Genomic DNA, 15,153 nt, shown 5'->3' with positions numbered 1-15,153 from the left:
GTTATGTATAACGCCATCATAGCCATGAACAGCGTGACACTGACGGTTATCGGCGAGCCGCTAAGCAACGGTACTCATCCGGCAGATACTTAAGACATGATGCCTGGCATCGATGTAACTTCTTCGGCAACCCGAGGCTGATGGTCATTTTTGCCGCGTAGCACATTGGTCACCATGGCAGCTGTCGAGCTCGTTACGCAAGGGACGGCCTATGGCCTCCTTATCGGCCTTGGTGTGTTCTTCTGCGGGGTGATTCTCATCGCAATCAAGGTGCAGAAAGTATATCTATCTGAGGATTCTGGCACGTCGGAGATGTTCATGGTCGCAAATCGATCAGTCGGTACGGGTTTGACTGCGTCTGCTGTGTTCTCCTCATGGATGTGGATCAACGAGACGGTGCTATCTGCGGCGATGTGCTATCGCTATGGATTGGCAGTTCCTCTGGTATGTCTGCAGCCTTTTAACAAAGATTAATCATATGCTGATTTGTATCAATCGTACAGTGGTGGGGATCGGGTCTCTGTTTCCAGATCGCCTTGATGGCTGCCTTGGGTGTCATGGCCAAAATCCGGGTCCCGTATGCCCACACATCGCTTGAGATTACTCGTATGCGGTATGGGTGGATTGGACATGTTATCTACATGGTCTTGAACTTGACTAACAACGTGTTTGGTTGTGCCTCGATGATCTTGACCGGATCCCAGTTGATTAATGGTGTTTCCGGCATGAACTTCGTTGCTGCGACCATCTTGATTCCCCTAGGTGGTAAGCTCGGTCATTGAATATCACAGGGTATCATACTGACAAAGTATGGCAAAGTTGTTCTTTACACAGCTGTCGGGGGGCTGAAGGCGACGTTTTTGACCGACTTTCTGCACACCGCAGTCGCCTTAATTTTGATCATTTATTTTACTCTCTCCGTACTCACACATCCCGAGGTCGGCGGATTGGCTGGACTTTACGACAAGGTTGTCGCAACTGCGAGCGAAAATTACATCTCCGGGAACTTTGAGGGGTCGCTGCTCACAATGAAATCGAAAGGCGCGATTATCTGGGGCTTGATATTGAAGTTCGGTAACCTAGCTCTGGTGGTCATGGTAGGTTCATGCATTCCTTTCCTCTATAACATGGCAGACAGTAAGACTCACTCTCATATAGGACACTGCGTTTTGGCAAAAGTCCTTCGCCAGTGAAGTGAATTCTACTGTGCCGGCATACAACTTGGCTGCCATAGCCGTCTTTGGTATCCCCTGGGGTTTAGGCACTGTTATTGGCCTGACTGCCCGAGCGCTCCACCACACTCCCATCTGGCCCACCTATCCCGTTGATATCACGACAACTGAGGTCAGCAAAGGCATGGTAATGCCGTACCTGGTCAAAGCCCTTCTTGGAGAGTCTGGAATGATTGCCTTCTTCGTACTCTTATTCATGGCATTGACCAGCACCGTCTCATCCTCCATGATCGCCGTCAGCAGTATTCTGTCGTTTGATATGTACAAGACGTACATCAACCCCCAAGCCAGTGATCGCCGGCTCCTGGGAGTTAGCCACATAACAGTCGTATTCCATGCGATCTTCATCACCGGCATTTCCATTGCTCTCAACTACGGGGGCGCCAACATGACGTGGATCGGCTACTTTCGGCCTATCCTGTCCTGTCCAGGGATCATCCCTCTCGGGCTGACTCTGTTCTGGTCCCGCCAGACGCGCCTCGCCGCTATCGCTTCGCCAGTGCTTGGCTTCTTTACTGGTCTCGCCATTTGGCTCGCAACTGCCAAGTCAATGTATGGGGCCGTAAACATGACCACGACTGGAGAAGAGCTACCCGCATTGTACGGCGCTATCGGCTCTTTCTTCTCGCCTGCTCTCTATTCCGTGGTAATTTCTCTATATCGCCCGTACACGTTCGACTGGAGAGAGTTCCTCCGGATCGAACTCGCCGAAGAAGCACCGACCAGAACCTCGCCGACTGCAACTCAAGACACCAAGGTTGAAGGGGTCTATATCTCGACGGATGCCAGCCCGACGTCAACCCCGAGCCGTCTCAGTTTAGACGACGTGCGCCATCCTTTCACAGAAGATACCCTGCGGAAGCTGCACCGATGGTCATGGATCGCGTGGGTCATGTTCGTGGTTTTGGTTTTGATTACCTTTGTGCTCTGGCCAATGCCGCTCTATCGCGACTATATCTTCACCAAATCCTTTTTCTCTGGATGGACTACGGTCGCTATCATCTGGCAATTCTGTGCCTTTTTCGCTGTTGTGGTCTATCCACTGTACGACGGACGGTTCGAGATTGCTAAGGGCGTACAAGGCGTACTAACGTCAAGTCGTGAGTTTATCAACCGGCGCAAAAGTTAGAATGGGTTTTGTCCAAAATTTCTAGAACATTTATTATTAGATCTAATCATCGATTGATGGTACTTCATCTTACATATACATCAAGTTCCACTCCACTCAAAGACACTAGTTATCCTTCTTCGCCTCACTGGCAAGCTTCTCCATCTGCTCCTTTCTCTTCTTCAAGACCTGCTGAATTTCATCCATAGTCTCCTTGAGGACATTCTCAGCCTCCTTGCCCTTCTTCTCCTGCAGGGTCCGCAACGACTGCAACTGACCCAGAACATTCGATCCTCCAGGTACCATATCCGCCCACTTGCTCAGATCAAAAGACCCGCTTTGCTGTGCCTGATCGACCTTCTCCTTGACATACTTCTCCACCTGCTCCGTCTTGCCCGATGAGGCAGCCTCCTTCACCATACCCCACAACTCACTAACATTGCCCTTCTTCAACGCATCCGCATTTTCCTCCACCAACTCCTTGACCTTCGGATTCTTATCCAAGTACTGCTTACTCTCCTCCAACCCCTTCTGCCACATCTCATCCCCAAGCTTCTGCAACTTCTCTGACTTCTCCTGAATCAGCTTCCTCACCTCCTCCACCGACGCAAGACTGAATCCCTTCTTGGCCACCCCAGCAAGCTGCTCTCTCGTCTTATCGACCTCCTCCTTTGCCTGGGGTCCATACGCCTCTCCCATCTCCTTCAACTGCTTCCACCCACCACCAACCTTCTCCTGCAACCATGGGTGGTTATCAAGAATATCTCCGGCAGCATCACCAGACAACTCCATCAACCGCGTCAGACTCTTCTGCAACACCTGCAATGCCTGGATGGCGGTATCTGCATTCGACCCACCCTTGCTTCCCAGCGCCTTCAGCTCCTTATACGCATCCCGCACGATGCTGTCAACCTCAGGTCCATGCCGTTGCTTCACCTTCTCCAGATCATCGAACGCAGTATCAATGTGCTTGCTCACGCCCGGGAGAAACACCGCATAGCTCTTCAATGTATCGCGCAGCCAGTTTAGCGCCTTGTCCGGCTCCGGAGCATTATTGATAATACCTTGCTTTACTTGATCGGCGTAGACCTGGGTCTGTTTCATGGTCTTGACGGCTTTGCGGGCCCCCGAAAAGTGGTACCATGTGTAACCGGTGACAAGGGCGACGAGACCGCCGCTGAGACCGCCGACCAGGGCTGGGTTGCTGCTACCGGTGCCGGTGGAGCCGGAGGAAGAGGAAGAGGATGAGGAGGAGGACTGGAATCGAGCGTTACGGTAGCGGCCGGCTGATTGGCGGAGACGTTGCTGTCGCAGACAGCGGGTAGCGACTCTAGGGGATCTGTTCATCATGATTGTGGTGGTGTGGATGTTGTTAGAGGGTAATTGAGAGGTTCAATGACAATGAGTAGTTGTATATGATGAGTAAATTGGGAGAACATCATTGAAGATATAATTGAAGGGAGTTATATACTCAGAAATGAAGTAAACGGAGTGGTTGGATCACCCACCGTCAAGATGACGCACGCCAAGCATTACCCACCCTAGTCCGTACATAGTAAAACACTAACCGTATCCAGCTAGCGCGATCAATCTTATCTCGCATCCGAGCCCCATCCTACTTGGTTAATTACGTTCATCACATTACTACATCATAGCCTATCCCAAAAGGACCTGAATAACGTCATCACAACAGCCAATCCCATCAAGATTTGCATTGGAATTAAGAACTGGCACCTTGTAACTTGGCACACGTCTTACAGCACCCGATCTCCTCACTATGCCCTGAATCTGGCTGCTCCGCATACGGGACCCTCTTCAGCGATTTCGTCTTTAATCCGTTCTCCCCTTGGTATTCATAACGTGCATTATTCTCGAAAGTGTTGTGGCTTCGATATATCGAACATCCAATCGGTCAGCTCATCGCCAATGTAGTAGTGGCTGTCAGATGAACATATGATTCCGAACTCTCCGCTGTTAGGGTTTTGCGCTAATAGCACCGAGACGTTGGTGAACCCGTAGGTGGATGCCAATTCATCATGCCATTGTAGGTAGAAAGGGTTACCTGCCCATTCAGCTGGGATTGGTTTAGTTCTATTGAAGGATGTTAGTTCTGTGGGGTGGAGGTGTTTGTGGGGGTGGGGTGGACTGCGGCTTACTTGGGGTTTGGTTGGCATGGTAAGAAGGAAGAGAGAATCTACTTACTGAAGCAACTATATTCCTGTGGCGCTCCGGTGTTTCGTGTTATGTCATTGAAGAGTCATATTGGCCCTATAAGACGTGCAAAGAAATAATTGCACTCCAAGGACCTCATTCTTGACTGCCAGGCACTTGATTCTATATCAGGTTCTTCAGGCGGTAAGGATGAGAGGTTGAGTCTGATTATTGGCCAGCATTGGTAGGTACACTAAGCCCTACCCCCCCCCCCCCCCCCCAAAAAAAACGGTTAGGCCTCAGTCACTCTACCATCTCCTTGAGACGGTTCGTCCTCCGACGCATTAGCCAACTCGGAGGCTATGGTTTTGAGGGCTACGGGTACGGCTAACGAACCCCAATCTGGTCTGCCAGACTTGAAAGGAGCGCCATGGCCTGTATGGAACAAATACATCTTCCCCTTCTGGAACGTGCTGCACCAGTACATCGTCCTCCGATATCTCGACAGCCTTCAGCTTCTTTATCCCCACCTTTTCCACCCCCTTCTCCGCCATTATGCGTAGAATGCCTGGCCATGTCGTGGGCCTAGTCATTTCAAAGATCTCATCAAGCATCAGATGGCCCCAGTAATAATAGCCATTAGCTGTGATTATGTACTGCATTTCACCACTCTGATTCGTCCCGAACAATACCACTGTAGCGTCCCATATTCTATAGGGCCGAGCCAGGTACCATTCTGAGCTACCGGGGTAGAAGAATTTGGAAAGTGCTCTGGGATCGTCGGTCCATCCTGGGACAACTTCATGATAGTTCTAGTTGGGCGCCGTTGATTAGACTGAATGATTCGCTGATGAGGCAGGCATGTCGTTTCCAATTTTTTCAATCCAGCATGGTTTGAAGATTGGATTGTGTGAACATGAATGGAATTGAAGGGAAGACTCTATAGATGATTCCTCTCTGCCTCAGGCAGCCTATATCGGCCCGACAGCGCGTATGGTCACGTGCCGTAAGCGGACCACGGAACCTTTCGACATTGCTTACTATCTAGCTCATGAGCTGTTCCATAGCTATAGTCAAGCTACAGCCCAACTGGATCGCTGCAAGTTGGATGCAGAAGATAAACGCGCTGGGTCGATAGTTGTGCTTCCCCCATAGGAGGCTGTGGAGCCTGAACCCACCTGTCTGTCATGTCGACAATCTCCAAGCGTAAGCGTGCGAGGAAGGCCTGCAATCCATGCCACCAGCGGAAGCGGAGATGTGACAACCAATATCCCTGCGGCATGTGCACCACATACGACTATAGCTGCAGCTATGATGATGACGCGACGGGTACTGTGGGGGATGGCGTGGATGACCCGCCCCAAGCTAAGCGTATCAGCGTTGATGGAAGAAGTCGCTTGGCCAACCGGCCTCAAGTAGAGCAAAGCCACCGCGAAGCCAATAGCTCGTCGACGAAGAGTCCCGCCACCGTAACCAGCACACCACCTGGGATCTTTGACGAACAGAAGTTCAGATATACGGGAGCATCGGCGGCTATGGCTTTTCCACATGTCCTGGGTGTTAATCTCGGTTGTGACAGTCCTCCGAGGTTACGGTCATGCGCCTACAACTTTGGTAACCGACCAGACGAGGCTTCAAACACTCACAGCTTCCTTGGGGATTTGATCTCCGAGCAGGACGTCAGTCACTATGCGGGGGTGTATTTCACTGTCATGAACCCAATCGGCGACATCTTGGACCCCAGAATATTCGCCGATCGATGTCATCAGTACTACGACGGCGGCTATAGTACAGATGTTACATTTGCTGCCGTGGCTGCTGGCGTAGCCTGCCTCGGGTCCTTTCTCTCCTCCAACAGACATCCACGGGAGACTGACCTGGTGCGGTACGCCAAAGCGATTCTCGATGATCCAGCGTCCATGCACACGCTAAACATTGATCACATCGTCGCATGGGACATGCGTGCGTTCTATCTTCGCGCGACAAGCCGCCCCAAAATTGCCTGGATTGCCTCCTGCACTGTCATGCACCTGTGCGAAACAGTGGGGTTGCACGACGAAGCGAGCATCAAGAAGATAGCATCCAAGGCTGGCGCTGCTGTCCTTGGGCTTGATGCTGACCGGCTCAGAAGAATATTTTGGGCCTCGTGGGCTGCACACAACATGCTGTCGTATGAGCAAGATTGTTCTGCTGTACACTTTCGCTCTGTAACATGTCAGTCTTTCATCCCAACACCGGGGTCTGTTGCCGACCAGTTCGTCCGATTAGTCCAATGTATCCCAGCACCAAACTCCCCCTTTCGTCTCGACTCGGAGCCCGCGGACCTGAACGAGGAACTATTTGAACGTCTAAAAGCAGTGACTGAACTCAAAGTAACCCATCCATTTCTAGTGGTGACTGCGGCAGACATCGCCTTTTGCTTTTATCGCCGCTTGTACCAGGCCCAGGCGTTGCCACCGAACGAATTCATCAGTCTCATCATTGATTGTGGCAATGCAGGACTGAAGGCGGCCGAGCAGCTCGCTAACGAAGGTCATCTCTTCTGGAATGTCCTCGGCAGCGTTTTCCAATATGCTTGCGTTCTGTTGGCGATTGACAGACCCATCTCCTCCGCTCACCTCGGCACTGTCTTCAAGCGGTTAGAAAACTTAGTCAAGGCGGCCGATACAACACTGACACGCGAGGCATTGTCAATAGCACGACACCTACTCAGCCTCAAAACGGCTAAAAAGCGCAAGGAGCTGGCTGAGCTGGAAGCGATTGAGGCAGACTTTCAATCTGGTCTGACACCGCCAGAACCAGAGCCCAACGCCTCTATGCCTGACATAAGCTGGGAGCTGTACTGGGATCAGTTCTTTCTAGAGCCGTATTTGCCGATGTTCGGTGGTGAGATACAGCTATAGTGGGGAGTTAACTTGCGGACTGTAAATATGTATTCGGAGAGTAGTCATGCTGCAAGAGATACCATCCTGCTTACTGGGAACTTCGATGTTCAGAATTGTAGAAGATGCAACCACGTGAGCGGCGTTGGTGCGGCTATTGCGGCGATACTCATGCTAGTGCGGAGTTAATCAACTATCTCCGCATCGCCGCTTTTGTTGGTGTGCGGCTGCGGCGGCGGAGATGAGCGGGAATCTCACCTCATCATCGCCTTTCGCTCCTTCAGTGGGCGGAAACCGCCCAATTACAGTCGGCGATGGTGCTAATTCCCTAAGTCCGACAGTGTCGGGGCTATGACTTCCGAGATTCGAAAGCTTATGCAGTCTGATTTGGGACCGAATACAAAGAAGTAGCAGGATCGACACTCAGGCTCCAATACATAAATAGACGCTCGTCCTCACTTCAGTTCAAGCATACACAAGCTCAATCACTACACTCAACACCGCTCTACCATCACTTCACCTCTCAAACAAACTCAAGCTCAAGCCAAAAAGCAAACAAAATGGCCAAGTACGCCAAAGACCAACCCGCCGGCTTCAAGAACGCCATCGAGCGCGTCGCCATCGTCGGAGTATGTCACTTGTCAATCACAAACCCCCATACACGGCACCACTAACACACACGTCTAGGCCGGAGGCACCGTGGGATTTCACATCGCCACCGAGCTCCTCAAAACCGGCAAACACACTGTTACAGCCCTGACCCGGGCCAACAGCACCAACAAACTCCCTGAGGGGGTCCAAATCGCCCAGGTCAACTACGATGATGAAGCAACTATTGTCTCCGCCCTAAAGGATCAGCAATTTCTCATCATTACAATGTCCCCTACAGCGCCCCGGGACACCCACAGCAAGATCGTCCAGGCAGCCGCCAAGGCCGGTATTCCCTACGTCATGCCGAATGGCTACGGCGGGGACATCGAGAAGGTCAAGCTGGGCGAGGAGACCTTCCTCGGCCCTGTCTACAAAGCCAACCGAGACCAAGTCGCCCAGCTCGGTATGCAGTGGATCGCTGTGTGCTGTGGATTCTGGTACGACTATAGCTTGGCAGGTGGAGAAGTGCGCTTCGGGTTCGACTTTGACAAGCGAGCTGTGACTTTCTACGATGATGGAACTACTAAGAACACGACGTCGACGTTGGCGCAGGTTGGGCGTGCCGTGGCGAAGGTGCTCAGTCTGAAGGAACTTCCTGAGGATGAGAGTGATCAAAGTCTTACCTTGTCGTCGTTCCTAAATAAAGCGTTTTACATTAAGAGCTTCACTGTCAACCAGAAGGATATGTTTGAGAGTGTCAAACGTGTTACTGGGACTACGGATGCCGACTGGACGGTTACTCATGAGAGCACGAAGGAGCGGTATGAGGAAGGGATGGCACTGGTTAAGGTTGGTAACATGGCTGGATTTGCTAAATTGTTGTACGCAAGAGGGTTTTACCCGGAGGATCCGAGTGTTCACTCAGACAAGGTGCAGAATGAGTTGCTTGGATTGCCGGAGGAGAGCTTGGATGAGGCTACGAAGGATGCTATAGATTTGGTCAAGAAGCTGCAGGCTCGTGCGGAGCGTATGGCGTCCTAGAGGAAGAGACTGCGGATCCGATGTCTGCGATGTGGAAGTGAGCGGTTCTTGATGCTTGATATTACAGTAATAATGTGATTGTCGAATTGTTTTCTTAGATTACTTCCATTAACGATGTCCATAATGTCCCCGCTTTTATCCATAGCACAACTAGCACTTTCACCCCCAATAACCTCACCCTAACCCCAATTCCTTCCCCTGGTTAATGCGACCTCACCAAGGTTTCGTCGACTTTTCGGAATTCTTAGTACCCTATCCCCCCAGTTAAAGATTAGAAGAGTACATAGCAGTACATGTTGTGGAGGACATTGTTCTCCCCTTTCTCGGCCATACCTAATCAAGCGCGGTCGAGAACAATTTGCCCATCCAGTCCTGTCATCAAAGTCACCGAGCTACTGTACCCTGCACTTCTGGGAATAAGAATAAAGAACTACCATCGTCTGCCCTCTTGCTGAATAGGACTCGCGTCGACGCAAAGGGCATGCGGAAATCCTCCCAGGTCCACCATCTCTGTGCCTTAGGGTCCGCCAATCGTAAGGTATAGTTGGTCACAATATGCACAACGATGATCTTGATGATAAAAGAGGCATGGTGTCTTCCTGGGCTAAGTGGGACCGGTTAGTATAGGCCGTAACTAAAACATATCGATAGGTAATGAGCAAACCAAGCGAGAGATCCATAGCCCCAGATCAAATGATTCTCAGAGACGTCGGCAAATTTGTACGATGTATCCTTGCATCGCCCGTTAAGGAATCGCTTGCCGTCAAATTGCTCGGGGTCCGGGTAGATGTGCTCATTGCGTGTGGCATCGTGCGAGGATACGCAAAGGATTGATCCGGCCGGAATAGAGAGAGGTGCAGACGAGAATGAATAATCGGTCAGGGCTTTGCGGCGGATCGCGACTGCACTCAGAGTCCCGAAAGGAAGGAATTAGAGACACAAGTGTATGGGACTCAGCTGGCAGGACTGCACCTGAGAAATCTACTTACTTTTATCCAAGGAGTTTACCCGTGCAGTTTCCCGCATGAAACTATCCAGAAGCGGTAGCTCGTTTATCTTGCTTGCGAGGTCATCTTGGCTCTGCAGGGCCTCATCTCGGAGCGCATCCTGCCACTCGGGCCGCAGGCATAGCTCAACCAGAATTGCGTGTAGGTTTACCCATGGCTGGTGCGAGGCTGCTAGCCAGAGGCCCAGAAGTGATTGGGAAAGTCTCTCTGGTGTCCAGTAGCTGCGGTCTGCCCTCGATAAGTCAACCATGTGGTAAAGGAGTGTTAACTGTGAACCACGTCCATTAGTCGGGGTGGGTCCATGCTGCAGCAGAATTCTAGAATATTAGCCCAAACCTTCTTGATCTCTGGTTTTTCATCTAAGTTGTCAATTCCAGCAGTTATCACGTCAATCAGCCTGTCTTGGATCAGGTGCATTGCCGATCCACGCCAGGTGATCATTGCGTGGACGAGGCTGGAGAAGTGGAGTAAGTTAGTAGGTTACCCGCATAGCGACTGCTGACTCTAAACATACGGTGCAATAAATCTTGGAGTTAGCTGAAATGCAGCCGAACATGCCTTGATCTGGCGTGGATGGTTTAAGAGGGCGTCACGAAGACGCGGGTCAGACGCTGTAGTCAAGTTATTCGCGTTCAGGGTGGTGCTTTCGACAAATTTTGATCAGTAAGGATAGAACTTACTCATATTTCCCCCGAAAAACCACGCGCCCATGAGACGTGAGAGGATCGTTTCGCTAAGCAGAGCTAGACGGATAGACGTAGTGCCTCCTGGCAAGTCAGCTCAATGACTATTAGAGGATACCTTGGCAGGTACACTAGTAACCATTTCCAGCGAGCAAACGTACTAGAAGAGACCTCCGCATCCACAATGGTGTTCAAATGGTGAAGAAGATACGGGTATAGTTGCTCGAACTGGGTCGGACCTCGCACCTGCAGAACCCGGCTAAGAAGACGCGACTTTCTCGTATTGACCTCGTTGTGGTCTGCACCGTTCAAGGTATGTTTGAATCCGAACAGCTGGAGAAGTTAGAGCTCCGTGCCATTATTTCTAATTTGGAGGACTTACGTCTGAATAGACCGCTCGCTGAGATAAAACTGATGTCTCGCTCAGCTCGGTCATTATTTTCTTCGTTGCTGGGATCATAATCGGCTTCGGCGCCCAGGGACGGTAGTACCGATGGTCACGCTGCGGAGGTTAGAACAGATTAACCCTATCTTGGTTTACTTGTGGACGCATCACATACGAAGTCGCGGATTACATTCTGGATGTTGGTGATAGAATTATTCTGTTTGGTGACATGTTAGCTCGCCGTACCAAGGTGGAGAAGCAGACCTGACCGTACCTCACGCACCGAGTAGTACAGCACATTTGCTATCAGGAGTACGCAGGCCACTGCGAATAGCCAGGAGAAAGGGGCGTCAACCATGGTGATGAGTGTGCCGGTGTTGCCAACGGAAATCGTAGACATCATGCAGTTAAGGAGAGACGGGAGGAAGCAGTATGTGTGCACGAAGTTGAACTGGTTCTGAGATCAGGCAAAGTCATTCACTTTTATTCATATGCAAACACTGGGTTTGAAGTGATATTTGTTTGCTTGAAATCAAGTGAGGCAACTGTTTTTTATCAAGGGAACCATACTTAGCAAACAAGCTTTGGAAGGACTGTTCGAGCTTTTATCAAAAGTACATTGAAGTCATCCAGATCCAAATGATTATAGCCCTGATAATGACTAGTAAAGGACTACCACCAAGCGCACTGCCAGAGTTAATACCACAAGACCCACTGCTCTGCTCTCAACCATGGTTGAATCACTCACTCTGCTCCGTACACCCAAAATGAGTAATAAATTTCCTAGAGACCAACTGTTTAATCAAAATGGCATGGTGATACTAATATCAAATCAATTACACTATGCATTTTGCACGGTACTCTATACCAGTGAAACAGCGTTTATCATTCTTAAAGAGGGAGGCGTGAGCACCAACTGCATCGGCTTAGCACTGTGATGCCCTTGGTAGGGAGTAGCCTGTTAATGAATCGAAACACCAAGTAGTAACCGCCACTTCTAATTCAAAGAACAGCCTTTGGTTGTTCACATTTACATATGCAAGAAAGAGAAACTACAAAGCATTAAAGCATAGTTACTGACAAGAAGTGAATAGATCTTCTCGAGAGAAAACATACATAAAAGAACATCGAACTATCCAAGATCGTGATTGTGAAAAGACTGGAACCAGAGTGGTAACTTATCTAGACTATATTTTACTCAAACAGCTAGGATGCCACAATTATTTCCCCACATATTCAAACTTCTTTTTCTGGTGGTTGTAGATGTAAGCATACTCGGCCACATCAAACCTCCAGTTACCAATGACCTTGGTGCCCGCACTGCAGACATTCATGTCTTTGGCATTAAATGCCTTGCAGTAGGGCCTGTTCATAAGTATGTCAGATCTAAATATCGAAAATGATGCAGAAGAAAGCATAGCCACACGTATTATGTAAACGGATAGAGACGACTTTCCACTCACCCAACACTAGCTGTCGTCCCAGCCCTAGTTTTAAACCCTGTAATCTCGAACCACGATCTTACTGAGCTTTTCGAGGTCTCGTTATATGCCCGAATTTTGTTTGCATGGTAGAAGGCATGCAATGAGCTTTTCTGCTCTTTCTGCGAGATTTCCGTGACTCCGACCAGAATTGCACTAAAAAAGGCGATGGCAAATGCCATCCAGTTAGCCCATGAATCCGAGTCAGGAGTGAAAGTCTGGGTATACAAGACATACTTTTTCCCACCATCAGCAGTTGATGCAAGAGGAAATTCCTCCGCAGATCCCCAGGGCTGATGATCCGCCAAGGCACTTGTTGCAGGGCTAGCTTTTATCCCATACTTGGCTCGGTTTGCGAATGGTTGTTTTTTGGCCGCACTGCCGATCTTTACCTGTCGGTTCCTGTCGGCTGTCTTTTGGCTCAACTTTTGCCTATGTTATATTCAGTATATACCTACATCCCCACGTCAGAATCGGGAAGTGGGAGTTATCCTGGACACCCTCACATTACTGCAGGCTTCACCTTGCATAGAATGGCCCAGCAGTCCACATCGTAGGTCAGGGCATCCTCTCCGCGGATCTCAATATCTGCTCGGATTGGATTGCCCTTTGTGTCTCCGATATTGGAGCGCGGTTCTAGGACCGTTGAATTGATTGCAGGAAGAGCGATGGCTTGGTGAAAACTCGAAACACAAAGCAGAGCTGCGATAACGATGCGGAAGGTTTTCATCTCGGGAAAAGATTGGATTGCTATGTATATGACTTCGAGTGTACTCTAATTGACGGCGCGCTTTCTAATTCCTTTCTCTGATTTGGTTTATATATACATCCTCCCTGTCAAGATTATTGTGTTTCAAGATAAATGTTTGCTACCCGCTTATCAGGTGTGAAATCTATCTACCTCTACACTGGGGCTTACGCTGCTGAGGCCATACGATTATCAGGGAAAGGAAGTCACATATAAGCTTCCTGTCACGAATCTTGATTCAGACCGGACCCCAAGGGGTGGTCAAGGTTGAAATGGTCAACATTAGTTGAGCTGGCCCCAGGCCGTACGCATCTCGAGCACGACTCTTGTGTATTTGTTGGTGGAGAAAATTGGGGGCGGTCTATTGGAAAGGAATGATTTTGGATTGTCACACCCAAGTGCTCTTGGAACATCTAGTAGCTATATTCATCGAAGGCTGACTGTATCCCGGCTAATCCCTGCCGGTTAGGCAGCGAGTCCATGACTTGTCAGCCTTGCCAGCCCCGTCAGCTTCTCTCCCTTTTCTTTCCATCCACGCATGATCACATACTCACTACACAACACCCGTCCTTGAAAAACGCCGATATGTCAACGTTCTTCCTCTTCTGCACTGCAGATGTACCAGCCAGCGTATGGTTCCTCATGCCCAGCGACCCATAATGGAGTCAGCTCATGCTAACTTCCTCTTACGAATGAACAGATTCTTAACGATTTCATGGACCAATTTCGCAAAGTTTATGACGACAACATGCCCAACCTCATGTGCGTCGTTCGCTCACCAGATCAGAGCTATTATCCAGACTGGGGCACCGAGCTCCCGATTAGCGACTTCTTCACTGGCTTCAAAGGGGCTACGGACACTGAGCTACGTTCTTTTACTCTAGCCAAAATTGCTGAGCTTGGGGCAAGAGGGGAGGCTGGCTCCATTGAGCCAGACTGGATCGCGGTCATGGATGAAAGATCGCTTCGGGATAGGACAGTGGTCATGCAATACAACAAAGAACTATCCATGTGGGCTCAGGACCTGGAAGATGCAGAGGAACCATTCGAGATTCCCGGTGACGCTGATATAGAGGGCGATGATGTCTGGTGGAAGTGGCGGGTGCCCTTCTCCGGTGCCCAGCAGATCAACAGTATTGATTGTGGTGACCCTCCCATGACTCGGTTGTATTCTCGCCCAGGATTCCTGGGTCCGGATGGGGTTGTCAAGGTAGACATTATTCAGTAAGTTGATATATGGAGACAGATGATCCAATTCACCGTGTTATACATAGATGTCTGGAATTGCAGGATTATGAATAGATTTGTGCATTTCTTTCCGTATCTATCCTACCGACTTTCCTTCGTAACATGGCTTGATCTAATCATACACAAGTTGAGACGACACTACACCTTTGTGGAAAAGAGAGCTTGATATGTCTCTTGTTGAGCATTGATGTGAAGCCCAGACTTATGCTCTCCCCCAGCCTCTTCTCGACACTAATCATAGGGAGGAACGTAGATAGGGGTTACCGGGACTTTCTCGGCTCAAGCTAGAATACTGAACTAGAGGCCTCGATTCTTGTGAGTTCCTAAACCTGGCCTTACCCACTGCCACGGCGTAAGTAATTACCAATTTGGTAGGTGACTATTCTACCATGGTCACTGCATTATATCTGAGTTAGCTTGGTGCGAGGAGCCCATATAACTGCATATAAGCCTAATATGCAGGCGCCTACATGGTGTTCATTCTCGTTCTACAAGAGGGCCTAGTCCACCTCTAGCCTAGTTAATTGTGCTAAAAGTATACGCAGATACGTGAGTGAGAGAGTGGACACCGTAGAAATTGCCATGATTAACCCACT

General features: G+C 49.8%; 8 protein-coding genes across 8 annotated transcripts; 4 read left to right on the top strand and 4 right to left on the bottom strand.

Annotated features, from left to right (window-relative positions):
* Positions 1-43: 43 nt before the first annotated feature.
* On the top strand, positions 44-2,414 carry BO88DRAFT_242318 (sodium:solute symporter family protein). Its single transcript, XM_025702151.1, has 4 exons — positions 44-444; positions 504-765; positions 820-1,097; positions 1,159-2,414. The coding sequence occupies exons 1-4, from the start codon at positions 175-177 to the stop codon at positions 2,359-2,361; spliced, it is 2,013 nt and encodes a 670-aa protein (XP_025564816.1). The 5' UTR covers positions 44-174; the 3' UTR covers positions 2,362-2,414.
* On the bottom strand, positions 2,379-3,787 carry BO88DRAFT_403199 (uncharacterized protein). The gene has a single exon (XM_025706312.1). It carries the CDS (start codon positions 3,685-3,687, stop codon positions 2,467-2,469), a length of 1,221 nt encoding a protein of 406 aa, XP_025564815.1. The 5' UTR covers positions 3,688-3,787; the 3' UTR covers positions 2,379-2,466.
* A 1,141-nt stretch (positions 3,788-4,928) lies between these two features.
* Positions 4,929-5,303, bottom strand: BO88DRAFT_320491 (uncharacterized protein; the record flags this gene model as incomplete). The annotated part of the gene is made up of 1 exon (XM_025702471.1): positions 4,929-5,303. A coding segment is annotated over one exon (375 nt), but the record flags the coding sequence as incomplete, so codon positions are not given.
* A 228-nt stretch (positions 5,304-5,531) lies between these two features.
* On the top strand, positions 5,532-7,664 carry BO88DRAFT_242299 (uncharacterized protein). The gene has a single exon (XM_025702150.1). The coding sequence runs from the start codon at positions 5,679-5,681 to the stop codon at positions 7,392-7,394; it is 1,716 nt and encodes a 571-aa protein (XP_025564813.1). The 5' UTR covers positions 5,532-5,678; the 3' UTR covers positions 7,395-7,664.
* Positions 7,665-7,933: 269 nt separating this feature from the next.
* BO88DRAFT_335427 (aromatic alcohol reductase) lies at positions 7,934-9,005 on the top strand (the record flags this gene model as incomplete). Its single annotated transcript, XM_025702848.1, has 2 exons — positions 7,934-8,002; positions 8,061-9,005. 2 exons carry the CDS (start codon positions 7,934-7,936, stop codon positions 9,003-9,005), a joined length of 1,014 nt encoding a protein of 337 aa, XP_025564812.1.
* A 337-nt stretch (positions 9,006-9,342) lies between these two features.
* On the bottom strand, positions 9,343-11,438 carry BO88DRAFT_423819 (cytochrome P450; the record flags this gene model as incomplete). Its single annotated transcript, XM_025708688.1, has 11 exons — positions 9,343-9,377; positions 9,440-9,609; positions 9,670-9,907; positions 9,995-10,316; positions 10,349-10,466; positions 10,527-10,623; positions 10,693-10,779; positions 10,857-11,028; positions 11,078-11,197; positions 11,256-11,297; positions 11,355-11,438. The coding sequence occupies 11 exons, from the start codon at positions 11,436-11,438 to the stop codon at positions 9,343-9,345; spliced, it is 1,485 nt and encodes a 494-aa protein (XP_025564811.1).
* Positions 11,439-12,300: 862 nt separating this feature from the next.
* Positions 12,301-13,291, bottom strand: BO88DRAFT_423818 (uncharacterized protein; the record flags this gene model as incomplete). Its single annotated transcript, XM_025708687.1, has 5 exons — positions 12,301-12,445; positions 12,544-12,717; positions 12,799-12,993; positions 13,068-13,197; positions 13,246-13,291. 5 exons carry the CDS (start codon positions 13,289-13,291, stop codon positions 12,301-12,303), a joined length of 690 nt encoding a protein of 229 aa, XP_025564810.1.
* Positions 13,292-13,838: 547 nt separating this feature from the next.
* Positions 13,839-14,537, top strand: BO88DRAFT_479063 (uncharacterized protein; the record flags this gene model as incomplete). The annotated part of the gene is made up of 2 exons (XM_025712060.1): positions 13,839-13,939; positions 14,010-14,537. The coding sequence occupies exons 1-2, from the start codon at positions 13,895-13,897 to the stop codon at positions 14,535-14,537; spliced, it is 573 nt and encodes a 190-aa protein (XP_025564809.1). The 5' UTR covers positions 13,839-13,894.
* Positions 14,538-15,153: the final 616 nt, after the last annotated feature.

The sequence above is a fragment of the Aspergillus vadensis genome, assembly GCF_003184925.1.
Source record: "Aspergillus vadensis CBS 113365 unplaced genomic scaffold BO88scaffold_6, whole genome shotgun sequence".
Taxonomy (NCBI): domain Eukaryota; kingdom Fungi; phylum Ascomycota; class Eurotiomycetes; order Eurotiales; family Aspergillaceae; genus Aspergillus; species Aspergillus vadensis.
This window is presented reverse-complemented; position numbering and strand designations above follow the sequence as displayed.

Bases quoted from the DNA above. Each gene is read 5' to 3' on its own strand.
- BO88DRAFT_242318 (XM_025702151.1), top strand. From the start codon at position 175: ATGGCAGCTGTCGAGCTCGTTACGCAAGGGACGGCCTATGGCCTCCTT. The intron at 445-503 runs GTATGTCTGCAG...TCAATCGTACAG, and splicing joins ATGGATTGGCAGTTCCTCTG to TGGTGGGGATCGGGTCTCTG. The intron at 1,098-1,158 runs GTAGGTTCATGC...ACTCTCATATAG, and splicing joins ACCTAGCTCTGGTGGTCATG to GACACTGCGTTTTGGCAAAA.
- BO88DRAFT_403199 (XM_025706312.1), bottom strand. From the start codon at position 3,687: ATGAACAGATCCCCTAGAGTCGCTACCCGCTGTCTGCGACAGCAACGT.
- BO88DRAFT_242299 (XM_025702150.1), top strand. From the start codon at position 5,679: ATGTCGACAATCTCCAAGCGTAAGCGTGCGAGGAAGGCCTGCAATCCA.